A 26,976-nucleotide genomic window follows, 5' to 3' on the forward strand; every position below is an offset into this window, starting at 1 on the left:
CCTAGAGGGCATACGACCTTCTTTGCTGCGTATGTACTGTCGGGCAATTCGTTATCCTTTGGAAGCTTCTTCTTCAATATTTTAAGTAGCTTCTCAAATCATTTGTCAGGCACAACATTCTCTGCCTTCCACTGCAGCAATTCCAGTACGGTACCCAGCTTTGTGTTGCCATCTTCGCAATTGGGGTACAACCCTTTTTTGTGGTCCTCTAGCATGCGATCGAACTTCAGCTTCTCCTTTTGACTTTCGCATTGCGTCCTTGCATCGACAATGACCCGGCGGAGATCATCATCATCGGGCACATCGTCTGGTTCCTCTTGATCTTCAGCAGCTTCGCCCGTTGCAGCATCATCGTGCACATCGTCTGGTTCCTCTTGATCTTCAGGAGCATCACCGTATTCAGGGGGCACATAGTTGTCATCGTACTCTTCTTCTTCGCCATCTTCCATCATAACCCCTATTTCTCCGTGCCTCGTCCAAACATTATAGTGTGACATGAAATCCTTGTAAAGCAGGTGGGTGTGGAGGATTTTCCGGTCAGAGTAAGACTTCGTATTCCCACATACAGGGCATGGACAACACATAAAACCATTCTGCTTGTTTGCCTCAGCCACTTCGAGAAAATCATGCACCCCCTTAATATACTCGAAGGTGTGTCTTGAACCGTACATCCATTGCCGGTTCATCTGCGTGCATTATATAATTAAGTGACCAAATTAATAGAAGTTCATCATCACATTAAAACCAAAGTACATACATAGTTCTCATCTAACAACATAAAGCTCTGCAGAGCATCTAAATTAATTAAACCATACACTGAAACTATGTAAAACATTTCAATGCGAAAACAAATGCGATCATAATCGCAACCAATGTAACAACTGATCCAACGGCATAATGATACCAAGCCTCGGTATGAATGGCATATTTTCTAATCTTTCTAATCTTCAAGCGCATTGCATCCATCTTGATCTTGTGATCATCGACGACATCCGTAATATGCAACTCCAATATCATCTTCTCCTCCTCAATTTTTCTAATTTTTTCCTTCAATAAATTGTTTTCTTCTTCAACTAAATTTAACCTATCGACAATAGGGTCGGTTGGAATTTCTGGTTCAACAACCTCCTAGATAAATAAAATCTATGTCACGTTGGTCGGCATAATTGTCATAAACAATAAATGAACCAATAGTTATGAAAAGATAATATATACCACATCTGAATCATAGACAGGACGAGGGCCGACGGGGGCGGATACCAAAACCATCACACTATATAAGATGCAATAATAAAAGTAAGAAAATTATACAAGTATCTATATAAACATACAAGAGTTTTTTTCCTTTCAGAAAGAAGATAAGAACAAGAGGCTCACCACGGTGGTGCTGGCGACGCGGGCGATCGACGGCGGTGAAGACGGGGACGGGACGTGACGGACCTCTAAACCTAGACAAATATTGAGAAAAATGGAGCTTGGAGGTGGAGCTCGGAGAGGAGAAAGCTTAAGTAGTGTGGCTCGGGCATTCCATCGAACACCTCGTGTGCATAGGAGGTGAGCTAGAGCAACACAAAGCTCTCTCCTCGCCGGCCATGAAAAACAGAGCAGTGAGAGTGCTCTGCTCGCGGGGTATATATAGGCAACTAATTGGTCCCGGTTCGTGGAATGAACCGGGACTAATGGTGGTGGGCCAGGAGCAAGGCACATTGGTCCCGGTTCGTCCCCCCAACCGGGACCAAAAGGTCCAGACGAACCGGGACCAATGGCCCACGTGGCCCGGCCGGTCCCCGGGGCTCAAGAACCGGGTCCAATGCCCCCATTGGTCCCGGTTCTGGGTTGAACCGGGACTAATGGGCTGGACCGGCCTGGACCATTGCCCCTTTTTCTACTAGTGGACTTTCGACACCAGTTTGTACACCACGTTGCAAAGACTGATTGGTCGTAGATCCTCGATCCTTCTCGGGTTCTTAACCTTTGGTATGAGCACGACCATTGTATCATTCCACCCTTCTCGAATTTCTCCTTCATTCAAGACCGCTAGCACCTCTTCCACTATCTTATCTCCCATGAAATGCCAATGCCTCTTATAAACAACCGCTGGCATCCCATCAGGACCCGACGCCTTTAGATCGCCGATATGATCAAGTGTCGCCTTGATCTCTTCACGAGTGAACTCTGCGTCAAGTACGGCATGCATATCAGGAGTTACTCGTGGTTCGACCTTGTCGATCAACTCAGGCATTCGGTGGGGGTTTGAGGACGTAAAAAGTTCCTGAAAAAAGGAGCACACGTAGTTAGTTAAATCCTCTCCCTCTTCTACTACTTCTCCACTCTCCCTTCTGATCACCTTGAGCCTATTTGATCTCTTCCTAGCCGACGCCACCGACTGCAGGTATTTGATGTTGTGGTTACCCCCCCTTCAGCCACCACATATGGGCACGTTGTTTTTTGACACTAGTGTAGTGTCAAAAATGTCTTACATTATGGGACAGAGGGAGTATCTTATTATTGTATATAAATCCTCTCATTTATTGTGTTTTATGAGACAAAAAGTAAAAGTTGCATTGGTTTTTATGCTAAGAACTATATCTAGAATAAGATATGGTATCTCTTTTCTCATTAAATAGAGCGCTACATAATTTGTTTGCTTAGGCGTAATGACGTCTAAGATATGCTGAAATCTGAGATGGGCTCTAGGCCCATATTGCAATTTCTGAAAAATCTCTAAGGGCCCATGTGGGTTATATGGCATTAGGTGTGGTGGGAAGTTTAGTCCCACCCCGGAAGTGGAAGGAGAGTTGGAGTGGTTTATAAGGGTTTCTCTTCTACATGCTATTGGAGCTTGAGAAGAGAAGAGGCCCTCGCGCACTCCTCCTCCGCCGCCCGCCTCGTCACGACGCGCCGCGCCGCGCCGCGCCGCGGGTTGCGGGATTGAGCCGAGCCGAGCTCACACCTACGCGCTTATTTTTGCCAGTCACTAACGGAGAGTTTTCTGACAGCTGGGCCACGATCTGAGACGTCGGATCGTGGGCTGTCACGGACTCGGACGTGGGTCGAGCCCACGTCTCTCCACGCGGCTGCGCCTATAAGTATGCGGTGTCTCCTAACCCTAACCACCACGAACAGATCACATCTGCTCACGCGCACGCCCACCGTCGTTCCTTTGCTGCTGCTGCCGCCGGTGACTCCATCCCGTCCGCCACGTACACGGTCGACGGGAGAGCAGGTCTCCGAAACCACGCCCTTCTGGTTCCTGTACGGGGTGAGGGGCGAATAGGTTTTTGGGCAGCGATTACGCGACTGCTCGCTTCCGATCGTCTACTTCCTCTACGTCCGCGTCGCCTTCATCATCACCATGTCCACCGACGCCGACCGTGCCGCCGCCGAGAAAGCTGAAGCCGACAAGAAGGTCGCCGAGGACGCCGCTGCTGCCACCGAAGCCGCGGCCTCTGCGTGGCCTACTGGAGGGTATAACTCGTTTATCCCGCTCCTGATTATTTTCATATTAGCAGTACTAGCAGTATGTGTAGATTTGTCTACTGTTTGCTTAGTACGTGCATGTTTAGATCAGAGTCAGTACGTCATCAACTTAGTCAATGCCATGCTAGTGATTTACTCATGGATTAATCTAATTGAGAAATTGCCTATTTACTCAACAAGATATGGTCAAAGGCAAAGCACGGGGACTGCCCAAAGAGAAGTTGTATCTAAACACATATTTAATGTATGCGATATATCTTAATATATGATGCATTGGGAGTGCCCTTAGAGAAGTTGTATCTAAATACACATTAATGTACATGATATAGGTTAAGATATGAAGCACTAGGAATGCGCTTAGAGAATTATTATCTAAAAAAATGTTTAATGTATATGATATAGCTTAAGATATGATACATTTGAAGTGCCATTGGAGAAGGTATATCTATATCCTTATTTAATGTACATGATAGCTCGAGATATGGTGCATAGTATTTTGAGACATGATATAGCTTAATATATACCCAAGATTTTAGGAGTGCTCTACACTAAAGAATAGTCTGTATAATCTATAAAAGCAGTTGATTCCGACTGCATCCACCAAAAGCAGTTCTCTTGGTGCTATTTGCCATGGACCACGGGTCCCCCTTCAAGGAGCTAGCACGCCTCAAGAACAGGAGGAATGCGGTAAACTGTCTTCCCCGCGACGCTATCCTTTGTGTGTTGTTGGCTGGGACTCCAGACTTGTTTGGATGCCACCGTTGGTCTGTATTAGTTTGCTATAGGTGTACCCTAGTCATGAGAGGGAGCCGTCCTCCTGCTGGTTTTCTACTTTCTGTCACTGATTTATTTTGTGGATTTCTTGTTTCTGGGGATCAGTAGAATCATATGAGCAATGGTGATCGAAGATACTTATTTTCTCTCTCCTTATTAACCATTCTGTCTTAGAGGTTTCCTGCGTTCTTTCTCCTATAGTTGGTTGCGTCCATGGGGTTTCGAGGAGGGAATCCTCTTTCGTTACCCTGCAAAGCAAGCTGTAGTTGAACTTTTACCGGTACAATTAACGTCTATTAGTAGTTAAATTAAATAAACTAGTAAAATGATTGAGCTATTATATGTTGTGCCGTGCAGGGTGGGTTAAACATGGTGACCATGGCCGCACTACTCGTGGCCGCCATCGTGATGGCAACTGTTGTGCCGGTCACGAGCATGGGCATCACTGATCAAGACCTAGAGTCGGAGGAGTCATTATGGGATCTCTATGAGCGCTGGTGCACATTCCATGAGGTGGCGCGTGACCCTGATGAGAAGTTGATGCGCTTTAGCATCTTCAAACAGAATGTGCGCTTCATTCATGAGAATAACCGGGGCGACGCGCGCTCCAAGCTCGGGCTCAACATTTTCGCCGACATGACCCATGCCGAGCTACCCATCGTCGAAGCTGATTGCACCTCGGCGGGCCACCTCCGGGACCACTTCGATTACATGCCTCACGGCGCAATCACCAACGAGGACCTCCCCGACCGCATTGATTGGCGGGACCACACCGCGGTGACGAGCGTCAAGAATCAAGGGCAGTATTGCGGCGCATGTTGGGCCTTCGTCGCCGCTGGCGCTGTGGAGGGCATAACTGCTATCAAGACCGGCGAGCTGGAGGATCTGTCGCCGCAGATGCTCGTCGACTGCGACAAAGCTAACCTTGGTTGCAGATGCGGCGAGTCATGGCGAGCCTTGGATTTCATAAAAAAGAACCGTATAGCGACAGACAGGGCTTACCCGTACGACGGCATTGAGCGTCGGTGCCACGTGAGATCGGATGGCCTTTCTCGCTTTGCTTCCATAGAAGGGTACCATGTAGTATACAGCAGCAGCGAGAGGGCCTTGATGGCGGCGGTGGCGGTCCAGCCCGTCATAGTGGAAATCGGGCTCGACATATATTTCCACTATTACAGCGAGGACGTGGGCGTGTACACTGGTCCATGCAACAAAACCATCACCCACGCCGTCTTGGTGGTCGGCTATGGCACGGACGCATTCCTACGAAGATACTGGATCTTGAAGAACTCGTGGGGCACCAATTGGGGTCATCAAGGGTACATGTACATGGCGCGCGACAAGGGAGGCCCGCAGGGCCTATGCGCCATCCTATCCTTCCCGATCGTTCCGGTGTGGAGACCTAAGCACGCCTAGCTAGTGTAAGAGGATCTCTTCTTCGGTCTGCATCTGTCTATCTTATTCAGAGCAGATAACGAAGACTAGTCTATTTTACCGTCTAAGTGCATGTGATGATCTATAGTAACAATGGATTGTGATCGTTAAGCGTGGCTCATGGCTTCGATCGATATTCTTCCTTCTTGACATGCTTAATAGAAACCCTTAATTACTAGGCTCCTTGCTCATTGTTCTTGTTGCTTATAGCTGGCCGACATTTACATTTATCAATTCTGCTACTCCCTTTGATCCATATTAATTGTGGCTGAAATGGATGTATCTAGACGTATTCAGTGCTAGATACATCCGTTTAAGCAACAACTAATATGGATATGAGGGAGTACTGTTTCTTGCATGCATATTCCCATAGGTTCAGTTTAAGTAAGCTTCAGACCTTCAGTAGCCCAGCTTTCAGGATCGGTCTATTGTATTCTTAGCCTTGCATTTGGATTGGACTTGACTTAAAAAAAAATTGCACTTACGATTCGAATGAAACTGATTAGCAGCTAGTAGTAGTAGTATTCTTTCTATTTTGCAATGTAGCCATCATATATAGTCAGGATTTAGCAACAGTTCACACAGTCAAAGAGGTAGTCTAAACTAAATTTTGAGTTTAGTTCGAGATATAATAGTAAAGATCACATTATATAATTTTCTAGCTGAAAAGAATCTTCAAATGATGTCAGTGATTCAAAGAAGAAAAATATGGAACATTTGATGATATTCAACTTAGGTAGCATTGAGCCATGATGAAACTTAGAAGATAAAAACATACGTACCATGGTAAGAGGACTGTATTTCAGGCTCTTAGGTACCGTTGAAGGTGAGAGAACTGCATTTCAAGCTCCTAGGCACAATTGAAGTTGAGGACATGTAAGATCATATGTCATAAGTTCTGGAGCTAAAGGAAATTACTTAATGAATCAAAGTCTAAATGCAATGCTTTCATCAAAAAAGGGAGAAATATTCAGGCCTTGGGCAGCTTACATGATTGGAACGGCTCGACTTGGACAGGCAACTTGGCCACTTAGCGCAGCAAGTCATTTTCAGATCTAAGTCTTCAACCATATTATGGTCATTTACAGCTCACCCCAGGCCCAGGGTCCTTGTCGACCATCAGTCCTCGGTTGAAAGCAGCTCAAATGCTCTTTAACTGAGATCTATTCATGGCAACTTAGCCACTTGACAGCAATTCATTTCAGAACTATACGACAATTCCATGTTTCCCTTAAGTCTAAGCAACTCACCTCGACAGCCATCTACTCCTATGTGGGAGTTGCACTCATCATGTTCACCATCATATTTTCTAGTTTTTGCGGCAACGGCCCGTTTTCCGGCAGAAGCATAAAGGTTTTAAAGCAATGTTTCCGTCTCACACATAGTTTCCTGCAGGAGTTGACACAACATTTCCTTTTCTTTTGCCTGCTCACGAGGACCAAAAGCCTTGCTGAAACTAGAACTAGCCTAAGCAACAGTCGCACTTACAGTAAAACAAACCGAAATACCAGCAGCAGTACAGAGAAACTAAAAAAAAAGATTTAACAGAAAGAAACCGAAATATTGTCCTCAGATTGTAATGCTCCACGCAGAGAACAGCAGACAGTCTTTAGATTAGCTTCCACCATACAGTTCATAAATTTAGTTGTAACAACACATATCACAAAATAATATTGTCCTCAGCATGAAGGGGAACTCCAGATCTAACCATATGATACCTGATACTGAATCTATCCACCTAATGACACCTGAGGCGGTAGCAAGGAAGACACTATAAGCTGAGAAAAAGGAGACAACTTATAAAGTTAAAAGAAAACATGTGCACACAAGTCACCAAGATAGAACCCGCAAGGAGCCATTCATGACTTGTTCTAAGGATGCTCTTTATCCTCCCATTTTCTTCTGAGCTTGTTCACCTTCACCATTATTATGACGTAGAGCATATCAAAGAACCTGTCAACCGCCAGAAAATAAGCGGCCCTCCAAGCCCTTGCGAAGAACAGTATGTTACAGACGGTCAAAAGCCCGAAAGCGAATCCCGCTTCTGCGATGATGTATGTCATTGCGGGCATTGTGGATATGGTATCGGTGCCATCATTTTCTGTTCCTTCAAATGAAGCCTTTCCGAAGCAGGGGCCATTCCGACGAAGGCATAGTGCATCATTGCCCACGAAACTCTCATCTGTGAATGTGGAAAATTGGCCCCCTGTTGGGATATCTCCAGTCAGGTTGTTGTACGAGACATCAAACTTGGAGAGAAATGACAACTTTGTTAGAGATGTTGGTATGCTCCCACTGAGATCATTGTGGGTTAAATTTAGCTCTTCCAAGATTTCCAAGCTTGATAACTCATCAGGAATGCCCCCTGAGAACTTGTTCCAGCTCAAGTCCAGTACATGAAGATACACAAGATGGCCAAGGCCAGGCAAGACTGGCCCAGCAAGCAAATTATTAGAGAGGATCAGCGATGGTGGGAAGCTGACCACACGGTTGTACTGCAAACTATTGCCAGCTGGATTCTTTTTGATGAATAATGGGAGGTCTTCTATTGATGCATGCTCACTTGAATAAGCACTCGAAATTAAACCCTTCATCTGTGTAAAGCTCTCAGGAAGCTCCCCACTAAACGAGTTTCTTGACAGATCGATATAGAAGAGATTATTCAGATTGCCTAACCATGGTGGGATCGGTCCACTCAATTTGTTCCACGAAATGTCCAGCACTCTCAGGTTTTTTGAGTTCTGCAGCCAAGGCTGGATCATGCCTGAGAGTGCACAGTTTGCAAGAACAAGCACCTGCAAGCTCTTGAACCCACTGATGCTGTCCATTGGCATTGTCTGACCACCACGGAAGCTCCGGGTAAGCACCAACGTTGTCAGTTTGGGCAGGTGCTGCAAGACTCGTAATGCCGATGACAAGTCCGTTAAGTCATTACCAGCAAGCGAGAGGAATAATAGGGATCGCAAATGCTTAAAGCTCTCTGGTATCTCCCCATCAAGCAGGTTCCTTCCAAGGTTCAGTGTCCTCAACTTAGTGCACCACATGAGATCTCGAGGTATAGGACCACTCAATCTATTGGTCCCTGCATCCAGAATGTTTAACCTTGGCAGTAAACGGAAGTCAATGGCGATCTTGCCCGACAGCGAGTTGTTCCTTAGGTTGATCACTCGCAGCATTTTGCAGCTTGACAGGGAAGCAGGCAATGTGCCAGTCAACAAATTTGAGGCCAAGCTTAAGAACTCCAGCCTCCTCAGACCTTCAAACACATCAGGGATGACACCAGAGAACATGTTATATGAAAGATCAATATGCATAAGCTGAGAGAAGTTACCCAGGTCCTCGCCGAGACTACCAGAGAACTGATTATCTCGTAAGCTCAGCCTCCTCAACTCTGATATCGTGTAAAGATCCCTGGGGAGTTTCCCAGTAAGGCCACTGCTGTCAATAGAGAGCTCAGTAAGCATCTTGCACCGGCCGAACCCGGCGCGGATCTCACCGGTGAACTCATTCCCAGAAAATCGCAAGGCCTTGACCGGCGCAACACAGAGTGCTGTGGTGTTGATGGCACCAGAGAAGGCATTGCTCGAGATATCAAGAACCATCAGATTCATCGCGCCAGGGAACACAGGGTGCGGTCCCTTGAATTGGTTGAAGGATACATTCAGCACCTCAATTGCCGGGAAACCATGTTCACTCGTCGGGAACGCGCCGGAGAGCATGTTCATGCTGAGGTCGAGAATCCGCATCCTTGCTAACCGGCCTAGATCCTCTGGTGGCTGGCCACGGAGAGAGTTGCAGGAGAGGTTTAGAGTCACAAGGCCATCAAGCAAGGTGATCGCGGATGAGATGCCGCCATGAAGGTTCTTGCTGAAGAGATTCAACCCAACAACTCTCCCCAGATCACAAGAGACGCCGGTCCAGGAACAGCACGCTGCATCGTTGGGACCCCATCCAACAAGCCTGCTGACTTTCCTATCCAAGCCGCTGGAAAAAGCGAGAAGCGCCTCCAGGTCAGTGGAGTTGCATGTCTGGTTCAGGGAGTGGCTGCCATGTGTGTGGAGCAGAAAGCAGATGAGCAAGCAGGGGAACAAGCAGTAGTAGCCTCCCATCTTTGGTGAGAGGTGGCGGCGAAACTATAAGATGATTCTGACGGGCATGAACAATTTGGAAGTACTTGTAAAAGAATCCCAGGCTAAACTCACACCTTTCTTGCAAAACTGCATGACAATTTCAAGCATCAAGAACTCACGAAGATGACAAAATGCAGTTATGAGAGCACTCCAAAAGAAGGAAAGAAAAACCTGTTACCTTGGCGGCATCCTTGTCCAGAAAGCCTGATAAAAGAACATAAACCAAGAAGGTGGTCTGGTCCTCTGGGAGCTCTAACTGAAACAAAAGTGATGGCCGAAAATAGTTCAGTTTGAACTTAACCACAGACTTTCTCGGTTGTTGTTCTCAAAGTCAATGGCAATGGACAGTGTGTTCTTTACATAAAGACAATTTCATTTCCCTGTCCCCTTTCATGAAAAAATATGAATACCACCACCAACCCACCACCCCAAAAAAACTGACTTAGTCAAACTACATTACACTCGGGGGTTCCATAGTTCTATTGGAAAAATTCCTTTTGATCTAAGTGGAAGGATACAGGATTTTTTTACTAGAAATTGCGCTCGCTATAAAATAAAAGTTTTAATTTGGGTTTTCCCACAACTAAAGAAAAAGAAAATGGAAGAATTCTTCTTATTGCATAATAAAATAATACAAATCATCGCTTCCTAGTACTTTCCATGAGTTTCCCCAACAATTGACTCAGCGACGCAATGTAAGTCCTACAGCACTTTGGGAGGGTCTGCCTATCTTTGGCAAGAGGCTGGGGCGGAAGTATAAAATCTTTCTGAAGGGCATGAACAATTTCGAAGGACTTCAGAAAGAGTTCTGGGCAAAACTCAGAACTCTCTTGCAAAGCTGCGTGAATTAAAACACCAAGAACACGCAGAGATGATAAATAGCAATCGCAAGAGAACTCCAAAAAAAAGGAAAACAGATCAATCTTTGCTTGACACCAACATTTTTGGTTGCTGTTCTCGAAGTCAATGGCCTGGGCTACGTATTATTTACTTAATGACAGCTTCAGGCAACTGTCTTCATTTGATTAACAAATATGATACCGCCCACCCCCTCTAAAAAAACTTAGTCAAACTAGATTATTTTAATACAAGTCATCCCTTCCTAGTAATTTCCCTGTGTTTCCCTACCAATCAGCTCAGCTCCCCAGTTTAAATCTTACAGTATTTTAGGAGGGACTGACTACTTCTACTAATTTAGGTACTGTAAGAGTAGGCCTGTATTATTTTGGATGAAGAATAAAAATTGAATAGTGCAAGTTACATATCACCATTAGCTAACTAATTTAAACAGTGAAACAAGTGGTGAAGTAAAATTTAGAGAATTTATGATTGCCATGTAAACAAGTATATTATGCTACTTCAATGCAGGTCATATCAAATTTCTAGGTTCCTATATATATAGCTACTGGATACAAGGATGGGGCTAAAGTATTATGTAAGATCCATATGATATGAAAATAAGAACTGTATGCTTGCCACCTTACTTGTTTAAGCAATCAATCATCTACAATGAAACCATGATTCATAGCGAATTATGATCTTTTGGTGCAACATGAGCATGAGCAAAGTAGCAATCTGTGTTAAGAGCAACATTTTTGTTTGGATGCTTAGATATTCGGAACACAGACTGGATATTGAGGTCGATCGAATGCCAAATGTTGTTTGGGTTGTCATTTGTCAATGTGAGACATTGAGTTGTATGAGACTTTGCCGCTAGACAGGGGAGAGGGTGGGAGCTCTAGGAAGAGAGGAAGGAGCCGGTCAGCAACACACCTGCGCCGGGCGGCAAAGCTCGGGGTGGAGGCACGCCGGTCGCCGGAGATCATGGTGGAGGCGGGGTAGGAGGGTGGCGCCGGTCTCTGGAGAGCTCTGGCGGGGCGGGAACGTGCCGCCGGTTGCTGGAGAGCTCCGGCGGGGCGGGAAGGTGGCGTCGGCCGCTGGATCTTGGGGTGGAGACGAGGCGGGAGGATCTTGGGTGCAGGCACGCCGGCCGCGGGGGCTCGGTGTGGAGGCGGCCGGGATGGGCGCCGCCGCCGTTCGTCGAGACGGGAGGTACGACGCTGGGTTGGTTCTGTTCGCGAACAGATAAGCACGCTATCCCCCAATGCCTAGCGATGTCGAGGACACAGGCTCCGAAGCTTTAGGGACGGACCGCTCAATATCGAGCCCGAATGCCACGACTGAATGCCAAGACCAACCAGACGGTGGCTAAGTTAGAACTTCAGAATTACTATTTAGTTGCCTCGATCAGGATATGTAAAGTCATACTGTATTTATTAAGTTCTGAAACGAAACTAAATTCATGCTACCACCCACAAACACTAGGAATATTCAGGCATCAGTCAGCTTACAAGATCGGAAGGGCTTGACTGGGACAGGTAACTCTGCAACATGATGCCCTTAGTTAAAGCTGAACATTCCCTGTGATCTTCAATATTCATCAGCTCATATCTTTCATAAGCAACCAGAACACCTGGAAAATGCTTAGCCTGTAAACTCAAGAAGCCCTTGTCAAAATAATACATAGTAGTAGAATTCAACAAGCAAATACTCCCTCTGTCCCAAAATAAGTGTCTTAACTTTGTACTAACTTTAATACAAACTTTAAAGTTATAGTAGAGTTGAGACACTTATTTTGGGATGGAGGGTGTATTTCTTCGATACACTAAAAAAATACTCCCTCCGTCCGGAAATACTTGCCGGAGAAATGCATCCATTTCTCCGATAAGTATTTCCGGACGGAGCGAGTAGCAACACGGGGCATTCAGCTATCTCTGTTCTACAGAAAGAGAAAACTGTAGCTCAAAATTCTGTTGTTGATCACAGACAGACTGAAACAAAATCAAACAGATACATTGGTGCAAGACACACGATAGCGTTGGCTCAAACTTCCCTCTCCTTTCTATGAGCAGACTCGAGAAGTTGCCAGCTTGGACCGAAACCCTTGCTGACATACAATGAGGTAACCTCAAAAAATGCTAGGACTAGGCAAGACAACAGTCAAAACAGAGTAAAGCAAGGCTTGAACAATTTTGCAGAGAGAGAAAAAAAAGATTCATGTGTTTTTTGGAGCCACCGAAGCCAATCATTCCAGAGATAGTAAAGAGAAAGTGGAAAGAGAGATTTCAGGGGGAAACCCCAAAAACGGTACCTGCATCGTCTTTGATCAAATGCCCAAACGAACAGAGAAAGGGGAAAGCAGATTTTACTGCTCCACACAGCAAACAGTCTTCAGATTAGCATCCGCCATACAGTTTTAAAATTTATTCTATAAATGCATATCACAAACAATATTGTCCGCAACATAAAGGAAACTCAAAATCTAACCACAGGACCCCTACTGCTAAATCATCTATCCAGCTAATGACACCTTAAGCGGAAGCAAGGACCAAGGAAGAAAAAACATACGAGTTACAGAACATCTGCACACAAGCCATGTCTGACTCTTTAAGGATGAACTTTGTACTCCCATTTTCTTCTGAGCTTGTTCACCTTCACCATTATCATGACATAAATCATATCAAAGAACCTATCAATCGTCTGAAAATATGCAACCCTCCAAGCCCTTATGAAGAACAGTGCGTTCCAGACCATTAAAAGCCCAAAAGCGAATCCCACTTCCACGGTCATGTATGTCATCACAGGCATTGCAGTATCCATACCACGATGCTGCTCATTTCCTGTTTTCACAAATGGAGCCTCTTCAGTGCAGGAGGCATTCTGAAGAAGGCAGAGTGCAGAATTGCCCACAAATGTGGAAAATTGCCCCCCTGCTGGTATATCTCCAGCCAAGTTGTTGTAAGAGACATCAAACTTGGACAGAAATGACAACTTTGTTAGAGATGCTGGTATGCTCCCACTGAGATCATTGTGGGACAAATTTAGAGCTTCCAAGCTCGACATGTTTGACAACTCATCAGGAATGCCCCCTGAGAAGTTGTTCCAGCTCAAGTCCAGTACATGAAGATTCACAAGATGGCCAAGCCCACACAACACAGGCCCAACAAGCAAGTTACTGGAGAGTATCAGCGACGGCTGGAAGCTGCTGACATGTTTGTACTGCAAACCTTTGTCAGCTGAATTATTCTTGAATAATAACGGGAAGTCCTCTATTGATGCATGCTCACTCGAACTATTACTTGAAATTAAACTCTTTATCTGTGTAAAGCTCTCAGGAAGCTCCCCACTAAATAAGTTGTTTGACAGATCGACAAAGAAGAGATTATTCAGATTGCCCAACCATAGCGGGATCTTTCCATTCAACTTGTTCCATGAAAGGTCTAGAACTCCGAGACTCTCCAATTGTTCCAGCCAAGGCGGAATCATGCCGGAGAGCACACAGTTTGCCAAGACAAGCACCTGGATGCTCTTGAACCACTGATGCCATCCATTGGCAAGGTCCCACCACCATGTAAATTCTTGGTGAGCACCAAGCTCGTAAGTTTGGGCAGATACTGCAAGACTCGTAATGGAGTATATAGCAAAAAACTACCACATTACGGGCTATCGCTACAAAAAACTACCACTTTTTTTAATTTTTCGAAAGACTACCACAAAATTGGTTGGCAGTTTCAAAAAACCCAAATGACCATGTGATTTAAAATTGATCCGGTTTATGACATATCGGGCCCGCTCCTAAATAAACTGTCTGTTGACTGTTTGTTTGACCGTTAAATGACATGTGGGTCCCACATGTCAGCTCTCTCTTCCTTCCCCTTCTCTTTCTTCTTTCCCTGACCTTCCCTTATCTCTCCCTCACAAGCGACTTACAGCCAGCGCCGCCGCCGCCGTGGGCCGCTGCCTGAGGCCTCCTACAGCAGCGGCGGAAGAGCGAGAGCAGCAGCTCAGGCCGCGCGCAGCAGCCGGCACGACGGGTTCCCTCCGGTCGCTCCCCGTGGCAACGTTCAGCAAGAGAAGGAACTCCGGCCGCGTGCAGCAGCCGCCACGACGGGCTCCCTCCGGCCACTCCCCGTTCCGCCGGAGCACGACAGAAGTAGCCGACACGACGTTCAGCAGGAGCAGGAGCAGCCACAGTCGGCCGCGCCATGGGGAGGCTCGCGCCGCCGCCTGCCTGCTCAGTCCACGCCATGGGGAGTCTCTCGCGAGCAGCACCATGGCGAGCACCGGCAACTAACAGCCCGAGCGGGTGAGCGGCACCAGGGAGTGGCTCTGGCGGCCAGCAGCCCGTGCGGTGCCAGATGCGCCCGTGAGCAGCAGCCTAGGCGGCGCCAGATGCGAGCAGCTGCTGCTTGCCGGCGGCCATGGCCACCGTAGCCACGGCCGAGCAACGTCGGCAGACCAGCACATCGGCTCCGGCGACGAGCTTGCTGGCAAGGACCTGATTGCTTTTTATATTTTTTACAGGGACCCGATTGCTTTTTAAAAAATATAACAGGGACCTGATTGTTTCTTTAAAAATATTTGGGCCCCACCTGTCATAACCTGTCAACGGTCAATCTAACGTTTAAACCTAACGGTCAACCTGACGAATGGGCCCGAGCTGTCATAATATAGCTTAAACTTAACTGCTCAACCATTAGGGTTTTTTGGAACTGCCAACCAATTTTGTGGTAGTCTTTCAAAAAATTAAAAAAAGTGGTAGTTTTTTGTAGCGATAGCCCGTAATGTGGTAGTTTTTTGCTATATACTCCTCGTAATGCCGATGACAAGTTGGTGAAGCTATTGTCAACAAGCGAGAGGTGCGACAGGGACCGCAAATTCTTATAACTCTCTGGTATCTTCCCCTCAAGCTTGTTCGTTGCAAAGTTCAGCGTCTTCAACTCGGTGCACCACATGAGACTGGGAGGTACAACACCACTCAGCATGTTGCTCCCTACATCCAGAATGTTCAGCCTTGGCAGTAAGTTAAAGTCAATGGCAATCTTACCCGACAGCGAGTTGTTCCTTAGGTTGATAACCCTCAGCACTGGGCAGCTCGACAAGGAAGCAGGAAATGTGCCACTGAATGAATTTGAGGCCAAGTTTAAGAACTCCAGCCTCCTCAAACCCCCAAACACATCAGGGATGATGCCAGTGAACATGTTGTATGACAGGTCAATATGCATAAGCTGAGAGAAGTTACCCAGGTGCTCGCTGAGACCACCAGAGAGCTGATTTTCCCGTAAGCTCAGCCTCCTCAGCTTTGATAAAGTATACACGTCGTGAGGCCACTTCCATCAATAGAGAGCTCAGCGAGCATCCTGCACTGGCCAAAGCCTGCAAGGATCTCACCATTGAACCCATTACTGGAAAATCGCAGGGCCTTTACCGGCGTAATACAGAGCGCCATGGTACTGAATCCACCAGAGAAGGCATTGCTAGAAATATCAAGAACTGTCAGGTTCATTGCACCGGGGAACAGAGGGTCGATCCGGTGAATTTGTTGAAGGAGACATTCACCACCTCAATCGCCAAGTAGCCACCTTCACTCACTTGGAAAACACCAAAGAGCATGTTCATACTGAGGTCAAGCTTCCGCAGCCTTGCTAACCGGCCAAGCCTCAAAACCCATTACCTGATATTGGCGGGGGAGTTGATGCTACCAAAATGAAACTCGTCGAGGCTGCTGCTAGAGTTCAAAAGGCCAAGGACAAAGCTGCTTCCGATGAGGCAGCAAGAAGAAGTAGCGACAGGAACAAGAAGAAAGATGAAGGACAAACTATGGATAAAGCTACGGAGATGGCTAGAAAGAAAAACCTCGAGATAACCCCAGGTGAGACCACAGTACCTACTGTTTTAAATACTATACCTAGCTTTATTTCCCATATTACTAGTTCTATTGGTGCTAGCTTAGGTAGGAGTCCTAAGGAAATAGAGCGATCTATTTCTATGATTAAGGAATTAGAAAAGTCTAGAAGTGATTTATTTACTGCCAGATTAAGGAAAGAGGATAGAAAAGATAATGATACTGAGTCAAAACTGGATAGTTTTGACCCTGATGCTACTAAGAACTTAGCTTCTGATTCCGAAGGGGATGAGGATCTAAGAGAGGAAATATTGATGTTATCTTCTTTGTTTAAACCTAAAAGGAAGGTTTGCACTGGTGCGTTCAGTGTTAAACCAAAGGTTCGTTGTAGTGTTGGTAATGATACCTGATTATATATAAAGTTTTTTTATGGCTGGTATTTTTTGGAATGCTAGAGGATTAGGGGAACCTGAAAAGAGAAGATTTCTTGCAGAAACTATCTCAAAGCATAAGCTAGAATTTGTTTGTATTCAAGAGACAAAAAAGAGTGCGTTCACTGACCCTTGGCTGGCTGGGGTTAGCGGCCGTTTCACCTTTATTTGGCTTTGGCAGCCATCTGTTGGTGCTTCGGGTGGCTTGCTTATGGGGGTTAGAGAAGATTTATTTGAAATAGATACTTGTGTAGCTAGTAAATACTTGACTAGGATGACTCTTATGGATAAGAGGACGGGTTTCAAATGGAATCTGGTCAATGTCTATGGAGCTGCTCACTCCAGAGACAAAGAAGATTTCTTGATTGATTTTGTGCATATGCTTGGGTGTAATGATCATCCTTTTGTTGTTGGTGGTGATTTTAATATCATTAGGAGGAGGAAGGATAGGAACAAGGCCAAGAAGCTTCCTAAACGGTCCTTTTTTTCAATTCTATTATTGAGCATTGGGGCCTGAAGGAGCTTGAGCTTTCTGGGCGAAATTTTACTTGGTCGAATAACCAGATTGATCCCCTTTTTGTTAAGTTGGATAGGATCTTAGTTAGCCCCGCTTGGGAGTTAAAATTTCCACTAGTTACTGTCAGGACACTGGTTAGAGGTGTCTCTGACCATGCAGCCTTGTTTATGCATAACAGGGTTAAAACCGTTACAACTAATAAACCTTTTCGTTTTGAATTATGTTGGTTAACCAGAGAGGATCTTGCTACTGTAGTTAATAAAATTTGGCATTCTAATGTGAATGGCAAGGATAATTTGGGCATTTGGATGCAGAAAATGAGGAATTTGAGAAGATGACTGAAAGGCTGGAATCTCAATGTGGAGGGGGCTTATAGGAAAAAGAGAAACACTCTAAGTTCTCAACTAGATGATCTTGATAGGAGATGTGAGCTAACTGGGTTATCAGTAGCTGACTATGAACTTAGGAAAGACCTTTAGTGTAGTTTGAATAAGATTTTGAGAGAGGAGGAAATCAAATGGTATCAGCGATCTAAAGAGAGAGATCTCAGGAAAGGGAATAACATCACTAGATATTTTATGATTAAGGCGAGCGGTAGGAAAATAAAGAACAAGATCTTTCGTTTTGTGCAGGATGGGGTTATTATCCAGGGTGATAAGGAGCTATTGGAATATGCAACCAAGTTCTATAAAGAGCTTTTTGGTCCTGTAGACCTTTTACCTATCTCCCTAAATATCCCTGTTCCTACTTGTTTAGATATTAAAGATAAGAAAATGCTGACTGCTAGATTCTCCTTGGAAGAGATCAAGTTTGTTGTCTTCTCTATGAAACGTAACCGAGCGGCTGGCCCCGATGGAATGCCCGTTGAATTTTACCAAGTATTTTGGGATTTAATTTGCTCCGATCTACTTCAATTGTTTAATGATTTTTTTGATGGCAAATTGGACCTCTCTAGGCTAAATTATGGTGTTGTTACATTGATTGCCAAAGGGCAGGGGGCTGATAAGATTCAGATGTATAGACCTATCTGTATGCTTAATGTTCCTTTTAAGATTTTTACCAAGGTTTTGAACACTAGAGCTATGTTAGTTGCTGACAAGTGAGGGAGTCCCGGACTAGGGGGTGTCCGGATAGCCGAACAATCATCATCGGCCAGACTCCAAGACTATGAAGATACAAGATTGAAGACTTCGTCCCGTGTCCGGATGGGACTTTCCTTGGCGTGGAAGGCAAGCTTGGCGATATGGATATGTAGATCTCCTACCATTGTAACCGACTCTGTGTAACCCTAGCCCTCTCCGGTGTCTATATAAACCGGATGGCTTTAGTCCATAGGACGAACAACAATCATACCATAGGCTAGCTTCTAGGGTTTAGCCTCCTTGATCTCGTGGTAGATCTACTCTTGTAACCCACATCATCAATATTAATCGAGCAGGACATAGGGTTTTACCTCCATCAAGAGGGCCCGAACCTGGGTAAAAACATCGTGTCCCTCGTCTCCTGTTACCATCCGCCTAGACGCACAGTTCGGGACCCCCTACCCGAGATCCACCGGTTTTGACACCGACATTGGTGCTTTCATTGAGAGTTCCTCTGTGTCGTCACCGATAGGCTCGATGGCTTCTTCGATCATCAACGACGATGCAGTCCAGGGTGAGACCTTCCTTCCTAGACAGATCTTCGTATTCGGCGGCTTCGCACTGCGGGCCAATTCGCTTGGCCAGCTGGAGCAGATCGAAAGCTACGCCCCTGGCCGCCGGGTCAGATTTGGAAGTTTGAACTTCATGGCTGACATCCGCGGGGACTTGATCCTCGACGGATTCGAGCCACAGCCGAGCGTGCCGTACTGTCACGATGGGCATGATTTAGCTCTGCAGCCGGACAGTACCCTGGAGGCCGCACTCGAACCCGCTCCAATCTTCGACTCGGAGCCGGCTGCGCAGACCAAGGATGGATGGCTAGACACCGCCTCGGGGGCTGCAACCTCTACGGCGATAGAGCCGAACACCGATCTTGTCCCCCATGAAGCTCGTGACTCCGAGGTGCCGGACTCCTTGCCGGACTTCGGACCTCCCGCGCCCCCTCCAGTCGAATCCGATTGGGCGCCGATCATGGAGTTCACCGCGGCGGACATCTTTCAACACTCACCTTTTGGCGACATCTTGAGTTTGCCAAAGTACCTCTCGTTATCAGGAGAGGCCTGGCCGGACTGCGGCCAGGACGGTTGGGATGCGGACGACGAAGAAATTCAGAGCCCACCCACCACCCACTTGGTAGCCACTATCGACGATCTAACCGACATGCTAGATTACGACTCTGAGGACATCGACGGTATGGACGACGATGCCGGAGACGACCAAGAACCAGCGCCCACTGGGCACTGGAAAGCCACCTCTTCATACGACATATACATGGTGGATATCCCAAAGGATGGGAACGGCGAAGGAATAGCGGAGGATGACCCCTCCAAGAAACATCCCAAGCGCCGGCGTCAGCGGCGCCGCTCTAAATCCCGCCATAGCAAGAATGAGGATTCCGGCACCGGAGACAATAATACACCAGATAGCGCCGAAGACAACCCACTCCAGCAAGATCCAGCACAGGAGGAGGGGGATGCCATCCCTCATGAGAGAGCGGCCGAAGAAGAGGTAGAGGACTATATGCCTCCCTCCGGAGACGAGGCAAGCCTCGACGACGACGACGAATTCGTCGTGCCTGAGGATCCCGTCGAACAGGAGCGTTTCAAACGCAGGCTTATGGCCATGGCAAACAGCCTCAAGAAAAAGCAGCAGCAGCTTAGAGCTGATCAAGATCTGCTAGCCGACAGATGGACCGAAGTCCTCGCGGCCGAAGAGCATGAACTCGAACGCCCCTCCAAAAGCTACCCCAAACGTAAGCTGCTCCCCCGATTAGAGGTGGAGGCATATGATCCCGCTTCACCAGGAGACAATACGGCTGATCGACCACCCCGTGGTCGCGACAGAGAGGCCTCAAGGCCCTTCACTAGACCCGTAGCCCGGCATCGCTCGAAAAGCACAAGGCCACAGGGGAACACTCCGGACCTGCGAGACATATTAGAGGATAAGGCAAGACAATCAAGATCGATCTACGGATCACGTGGGTGCCCCACGATACGTGACGATTACCGTCACCCCGGACACAGTAAGTCCGGCCGGGCCGAACACAACAGACAAAGCTCTTTTGAGCTCCTTCGCGATATCGCCCAGTACAGAGGCCCCGCACACCCACTGTGCTTCACAGATGAGGTAATGGATCATCAAATCCCAGAAGGGTTTAAACCCGTCAATATTGAATCTTATGATGGCACAACAGACCCCGCGGTCTGGATCGAGGACTATCTCCTCCACATCCACATGGCCCGCGGAGACGATCTCCACGCCATCAAATATCTCCCACTCAAACTTAAAGGACCAGCCCAGCACTGGCTTAACAACTTGCCAGCAGAGTCAATCGGGAGTTGGGAGGACCTGGAAGCCGCATTCCTCGATAACTTCCAAGGCACGTACGTGCGACCACCAGATGCAGATCACCTAAGCCACATAATTCAGCAGCCAGACGAATCGGCCAGACAATTCTGGACACGGTTCTTAACCAAGAAAAACCAAATCGTCGACTGTCCGGATGCCGAGGCCCTCGCGGCCTTCAAGCATAACATCCGCGACGAATGGCTTGCCCGGCACCTGGGACAGGAAAAGCCGAAATCCATGGCAGCCCTTACATCACTCATGACCCGCTTCTGTGCGGGTGAGGACAGCTGGCTAGCACGCAGCAACAACCTCAACAAAAATTCTGGTAGTCCGGATATCAAGGACCGTAGTGGCAGGTCGCGTCGCAACAAAAACAAACGCCGCATTAACGGCGATAATAGTGAGGATACGGCAGTCAATGCCGGATTCAAGGCTCTAAACCCGGTCAACGGAAAAAGCCATTCAAAAGAACAACTCAGGGTCCATCCAATTTGGACCGAATTCTCGACCGCTTGTGCCAGATACATGGCACCCCTGAAAAGCCAGCTAACCACACCAATAGGGACTGTTGGGTGTTCAAGCAGGCAGGCAAGTTAATTGCCGAAAACAGCGACAAGGGGCTACATAGCAACGACGAGGAAGAGACCCGACCGCTGAACAATAGAGGACAGAAGGGTTTCCCCCCACAGGTGCGGACGGTGAACATGATATATGCCACACACATACCCAAAAGGGAGCAGAAGCATGCACTCAGGGATGTATACGCGATGGAGCCAGTTGCCCCGAAGTTCAATCCATGGTCCTCTTGCCCGATCACCTTTGACCGAAGGGACCACCCCACCATCATTCGCCATGGTGGGTTCGCCGCATTGGTTCTAGACCCAATCGTCGATGGATTTCATCTCACCAGAGTCTTGATGGACGGCGGCAGCAGCCTAAACCTGCTTTATCAGGACACGGTGCGCAAAATGGGCATAGACCCCTCAAGGATTAAACCTACCAAGACGACCTTTAAAGGCGTCATACCAGGTGTAGAAGCCAATTGTACAGGCTTAGTTACACTGGAAGTGGTCTTCGGATCCCCGGATAACTTCCGAAGCGAGGAGTTAATCTTCGACATAGTCCCGTTTCGCAGCGGCTATCATGCCTTGCTCGGACGTACCGCGTTCGCAAAGTTCAACGCGGTGCCGCACTACGCATACCTCAAGCTCAAGATGCCAGGCCCTAGAGGAGTCATCACGGTCAACGGAAACACTGAACGCTCCCTCCGAACGGAGGAACATACAGCGGCTCTCGCGGCAGAAGTACAAAGCAGCCTTTTAAGGCAATTCTCGAGTCCGGCTGCCAAGCGGCCGGACACAGCTAAGCGTGCTCGGAGTAACCTACAACACGACCACCTGGCACGTTCCGAGCACGCGTAGCAGTGCGGCCCCAACCCCAGCCCCTGTAAAACATTAAGACAGACCACTACTAGGAAAAGGGCTATAGATAGGATTGATTCTAATGGCGCACCGTGGAAGCAGTGCGCCACTACTATATACTAATGGCGCACCTGTTTGTGATACGCCATTAGTGTGGAAGACACTAATGGCGCACCGTAAACAGGGTGCGCCACTAGTATGATTTTTTTTTTTCCATTTTCCCATACATACTAATGGCGCATCGGGTCCATAATGCGCCATTACTATCTATAACTACTAATGGCGCACCAAGCAGGCAGTGCGCCATTACTATAAATTTTGTTTTATTCTTTTTTTTGCAAAACTACTAATGGCGCATCGTGGCACAGTGCGCCATTACTAGTTTAAACTAGTAATGGCGCACTCAGAGGAGATGCGCCATTAGTATATATACTTATTATTTTTACTTTTTTGCAAAACTACTAATGGCGCACCGTAGGCTGATGCGCCATTAGTAACCAGGGTTACTAATGGCGCATTTTCCTATGGTGCTCCATTAGTAACCTGGGACCAACAAGATATTTTGGACAGCCCACACCTACCCACTCACTTTCCCCACTTCATTCCATCCACCTCCTTCTCCAAGCTTTCGGCCATCTCCTCCTCCTCACCTCATTTCCACCATAGATTCAACAAAATTAAGTGGTGAAATTACCTTTTTTTGATAGGTAAGTAAGGGAAAGCTATCTTCATGATATAGATCTACTTTTTTTTCTCCCTAGCTCGCTCCAACAACGTGCACATGCACTTTTTGTGGCCTAGCTAGATCTATGTATGTTTGTGGTGTTGCATGTGTTTGTGGTGTTGCATATATGTTTGTGTTTGAAGGTACCGGTATTTGAAATATGCGATAGTTGCTAATATTTTGCCGGAATGTTTTGATTCATTTCCGTTTCGGCGAGAATTTTGGCACTATGCATTCTTTTTGGTCCTATTTTTAGGGAAGGTCATGCCAAATTTTTTCTTGGTTCTAACATATCGTTTTGCTCTACCCCGCAGGCGACCATGGTCCGCACGATGACTGAAGGCATCATGAATAGGTTTTGAGCTCCGCGAAGGCCGAGATGCTTCAAAAGAACGAGATGGAGATAAGATGTCCATGTCGAAGATGCAAGCTGAAGAGCCTTATTGCGGACCCAGATTCCGGGCAGGTGCGGGACCACCTACTCTTGCGTGGTTTCATGGATGGCTATCGGTGGCAAGGTGATGAAGATGACTATCAAGTCGTCCATGGCCGGGGCCGGGCAAGAAATGAGGAAGGGCAACAAGACAAGTACCACCGCGGCGAGGGCGGGCGAGAAGACAAAGAATCTCCAGGACATGATCACGACGGTGATGCTGTACACAGTCATCATGTAGAAGATGTCGTACATGATGATGAGGAAGATCAAGACGAAGGGAATGATCATGAAGATGAAGATGCCGGAGCAGACGACGATGGAGGCTGGGTGCAGGACCCTCATATTCAAGAGCTGCTTCTCAAGCGGACGGATAACGCAAGAGCTGCCGCCCGAGAGAAAGCCAAGCTGGATCAACTGGAGATAGACGCGGTTACTCCATTGTATGAAGGATGCAGGCCCGAGGATACCCGCGTGAAAGTAACGCTCATGGCTCTGGAGATGAAGGTAAAACACAAAATGACCGACGCATGCTTCGACGAGAACATGTCATTCTGGCACGAACGTCTTCCCAAGGGGAACAAGTGCCCGACCAGTTTCGAGGAGGCGAAGAAAATCGTGTGTCCTCTGGATTTACCGCACGTGAAATATCATGTGTGCATGAACAATTGCATCATTTATCGGGATGAGCACGCGGAGTCTACCATATGTCCGGTGTGCGGCGTCACTCGATAGAAGAAGAGGAAGAAAGCTCCTCGAAAATCGGTGTGGTACTTTCCGATCACTCCTCGTCTGCAGCGGTATTTCGCGGACCCTAAGGTAGCAAAGCTCCTGCGTTGGCACGCGGATAGGGAGGAGAAGAAGCGAGAAGATGACGCAAATGATCCGGAGATAGATAAAAAAGACAAGATGCTGAGTCACCCTAAGGATGTGAGCCAGTGGCAAGCGTTGAACTTCGAATACCCAGAATTTGGGAACGATCCAAGGAACATCGTGCTGGGCGCGAGCACCGATGGAGTCAATCCGTTTGGCAGCCAGAGAAGCACACATAGCACCTGGCCTGTGTTTGTGTGGATGTACAACCTTCCCCCCTGGTTGTGCATGAAGAGGAAGTACATTCACATGAGTATGCTAATTGAAGGGCCAAAACAACCAGGGAACGACATCAATCTATATCTGGGGCTGCTGAAAGAGGAGCTTGACACGCTGTGGAAAACGCCAGCCAATACGTGGGACGCCGCAGAGAAAGAATATTTCCCTATGAGAGCCGCACTGCTCACGACGGTGCACGACTATCTCGGTTACGGATATCTCGCGGGGCAGGTAGTCCACGGATTTTCTGGATGCGTAAGGTGCATGGATGCACAACGTATCGCCAGCTAGATAGAGATCCCGGGTCTTCGAAAACCGTGTTCATGGGACATCGAAGGTGGCTTCGCGACGATGACCCGTGGAGGAAACGCAAGGATCTGTTCGATGGTGAAACCGAACCCCGAAAACGCCCGTGTACGAGGAGCGGCGAGGAAATAGACAAGCTGTTGAAAAATTGGAAAGACTGCCCACTGTCGGGAAAGAAGCGAAAGGCGCCAGAGCCGCTGCTGAAGGTATGGAAAACGAGGTCTGTTTTCTGGGACTTGCCGTACTAGAAGATCCACCGTGTGCCTCACAGCCTTGATGTCATGCATATCACGAAGAACGTGTGTGAGAGTCTGCTTGGTACCCTGCTCAACATGCCAGAGAGGACCAAAGATGGGCCGAAAGCAAGGGCAGACTTGAAATCAATGGGCATCAGGCAGGAGCTTCACGCTAATGATGATGATGATGATGATGATCATGAGGCGAAGCAGGACACGGAAAGTCGTCGCAAAGGCAAAAAGGCCAAGAAGACCGGAAATGACTACCCTCCCGCGTGCTTCACTCTAAGTCAGGAGGAGATCGAGCAGTTTTTCACCTGCCTCCTAGGAGTAAAACTTCCTTACGGTTACGCGGGGAAGATAATCAGATACCTAGACCCAACGAAGCAGAAGTTCAGCGGGATGAAGTCTCACGACTGTCACGTGCTGATGACGCAGATACTTCCAGTTGCAATCCATGGGATCATGGACGCGCACGTCCGTGAAACGCTATTTGGCCTATGCAACTTTTTCGACGTCATCTCTCGGAAGTCTATTGGCGTGAGGCAACTCAGAAGGCTACAGGAAGAGATCGTGGTGATACTATGCGAGCTTGAGATGTACTTCCCGCCCGCATTCTTCGACGTTATGGTGCATCTGCTGGTCCATATAGTGGAGGATATCATCCAACTCGGGCCGACGTTCCTGCACAGCATGATGCCGTTCGAAAGGATGAATGGTGTCATCAAAGGATACGTTCGCAACATGTCACGTCCAGAGGGAAGCATAGCCAGGGGCTTTCTGACCGAAGAGTGCATCTCCTACTGCATGAATTATCTAGGCATCGAGAACCCCGTTGGTCTGCCTGTCAACAGGCACCTCGGCAGGCTCGCTGGACGGGGTCACCATGAGGGTCGCCGCGAAATGCATGTCGACTTCGAGGGTCGACTCGCCGACTTTGAAAGAGCAAACCTAGTCGCGCTACAACACATATACGTGGTCGATCCTTGGGTGGTAGAGCACAAAACCTTTATTAAGAAGACGTACAATGACCGAGGCCAACAGAGGACGGACGGAGATATACTCAAAGAGCACAACTCATGTTTCACGCGTTGGTTCAAGCAGAAGCTTCTGTCGTACCCTTTACATGAGGATTCTTCCGCGGAAGAACAACTCATATTCGCCTTGTCACAGGGCGCCGAGCACAACCTGATGACCTATGAGGCGTACGATATCAACGGCTACACATTCTAGACCGAGGACAAGGACATGAAGAGCGATGGTTATCAGAACTCCGGGGTAACGATGGAATCCTACACCGGTAACGACAAGGACAGATACTACGGAAGGATCGAGGAGATCCGGGAGCTGAGCTACGCTGGAGAGAAGGTCCCGATGTTCCGTGTCAGATGGGCCAAAAACGTCATAAAAGAAGACCGGTATTTCACCACCATGGTTATACCCGAAGCCAAATCCAAGACCGCGGGCGCAAACGTCACCGCGAAAAATGAGCCATGGGTACTGGCTTCCCAAGTGGACCAATGCTTCTTCATTACCGACCCGCCAAAGCCCAGTCGTGTTGTCGTGAGGAGAGGCAAAAGGAAGATCATCGGAATGGATGGAGTAGCCAATGAGCAAGACTTCGACAAGTACGGCGACCCGAAGATCGAACATGACGACGACGATGAAGTAGCAGCACACACCACAAGAAGAAGCAGGACCACCCTACCTAAAGGACGTCCGTTCCACAGAAGAACTCCGTTTGCGAAAAAGAAGGGCAAGAAGATTGTGAACAGATAGCTAGCTAAGACCGATTGTATTTAAATCGTAGTCTTCATTTCTC

The 26,976-nt window shown here is 47.5% G+C and overlaps 2 protein-coding genes and 1 pseudogene across 2 annotated transcripts; 1 reads left to right on the forward strand and 2 right to left on the reverse strand.

The window, feature by feature from the left end:
- The first annotated feature begins 4,632 nt into the window (after positions 1-4,632).
- LOC123039626 (ervatamin-B-like) lies at positions 4,633-5,797 on the forward strand. The gene has a single exon (XM_044462705.1). The coding sequence runs from the start codon at positions 4,633-4,635 to the stop codon at positions 5,668-5,670; it is 1,038 nt and encodes a 345-aa protein (XP_044318640.1). The 3' UTR covers positions 5,671-5,797.
- Positions 5,798-7,086: 1,289 nt separating this feature from the next.
- Positions 7,087-11,926, reverse strand: LOC123047336 (phytosulfokine receptor 2). The gene is made up of 3 exons (XM_044470861.1): positions 11,592-11,926; positions 9,997-10,074; positions 7,087-9,905 (listed from the first exon to the last, which is right to left on the reverse strand). The coding sequence occupies exon 3, from the start codon at positions 9,795-9,797 to the stop codon at positions 7,560-7,562; it is 2,238 nt and encodes a 745-aa protein (XP_044326796.1). The 5' UTR covers positions 9,798-9,905; positions 9,997-10,074; positions 11,592-11,926; the 3' UTR covers positions 7,087-7,559.
- Positions 11,927-12,997: 1,071 nt separating this feature from the next.
- LOC123042679 (phytosulfokine receptor 1-like) overlaps positions 12,998-26,976 on the reverse strand; it is a 41,891-nt pseudogene continuing 27,912 nt past the window's right edge.

This window comes from Triticum aestivum, chromosome 2B, assembly GCF_018294505.1.
Source record: "Triticum aestivum cultivar Chinese Spring chromosome 2B, IWGSC CS RefSeq v2.1, whole genome shotgun sequence".
Lineage (NCBI taxonomy): Eukaryota > Viridiplantae > Streptophyta > Magnoliopsida > Poales > Poaceae > Triticum > Triticum aestivum.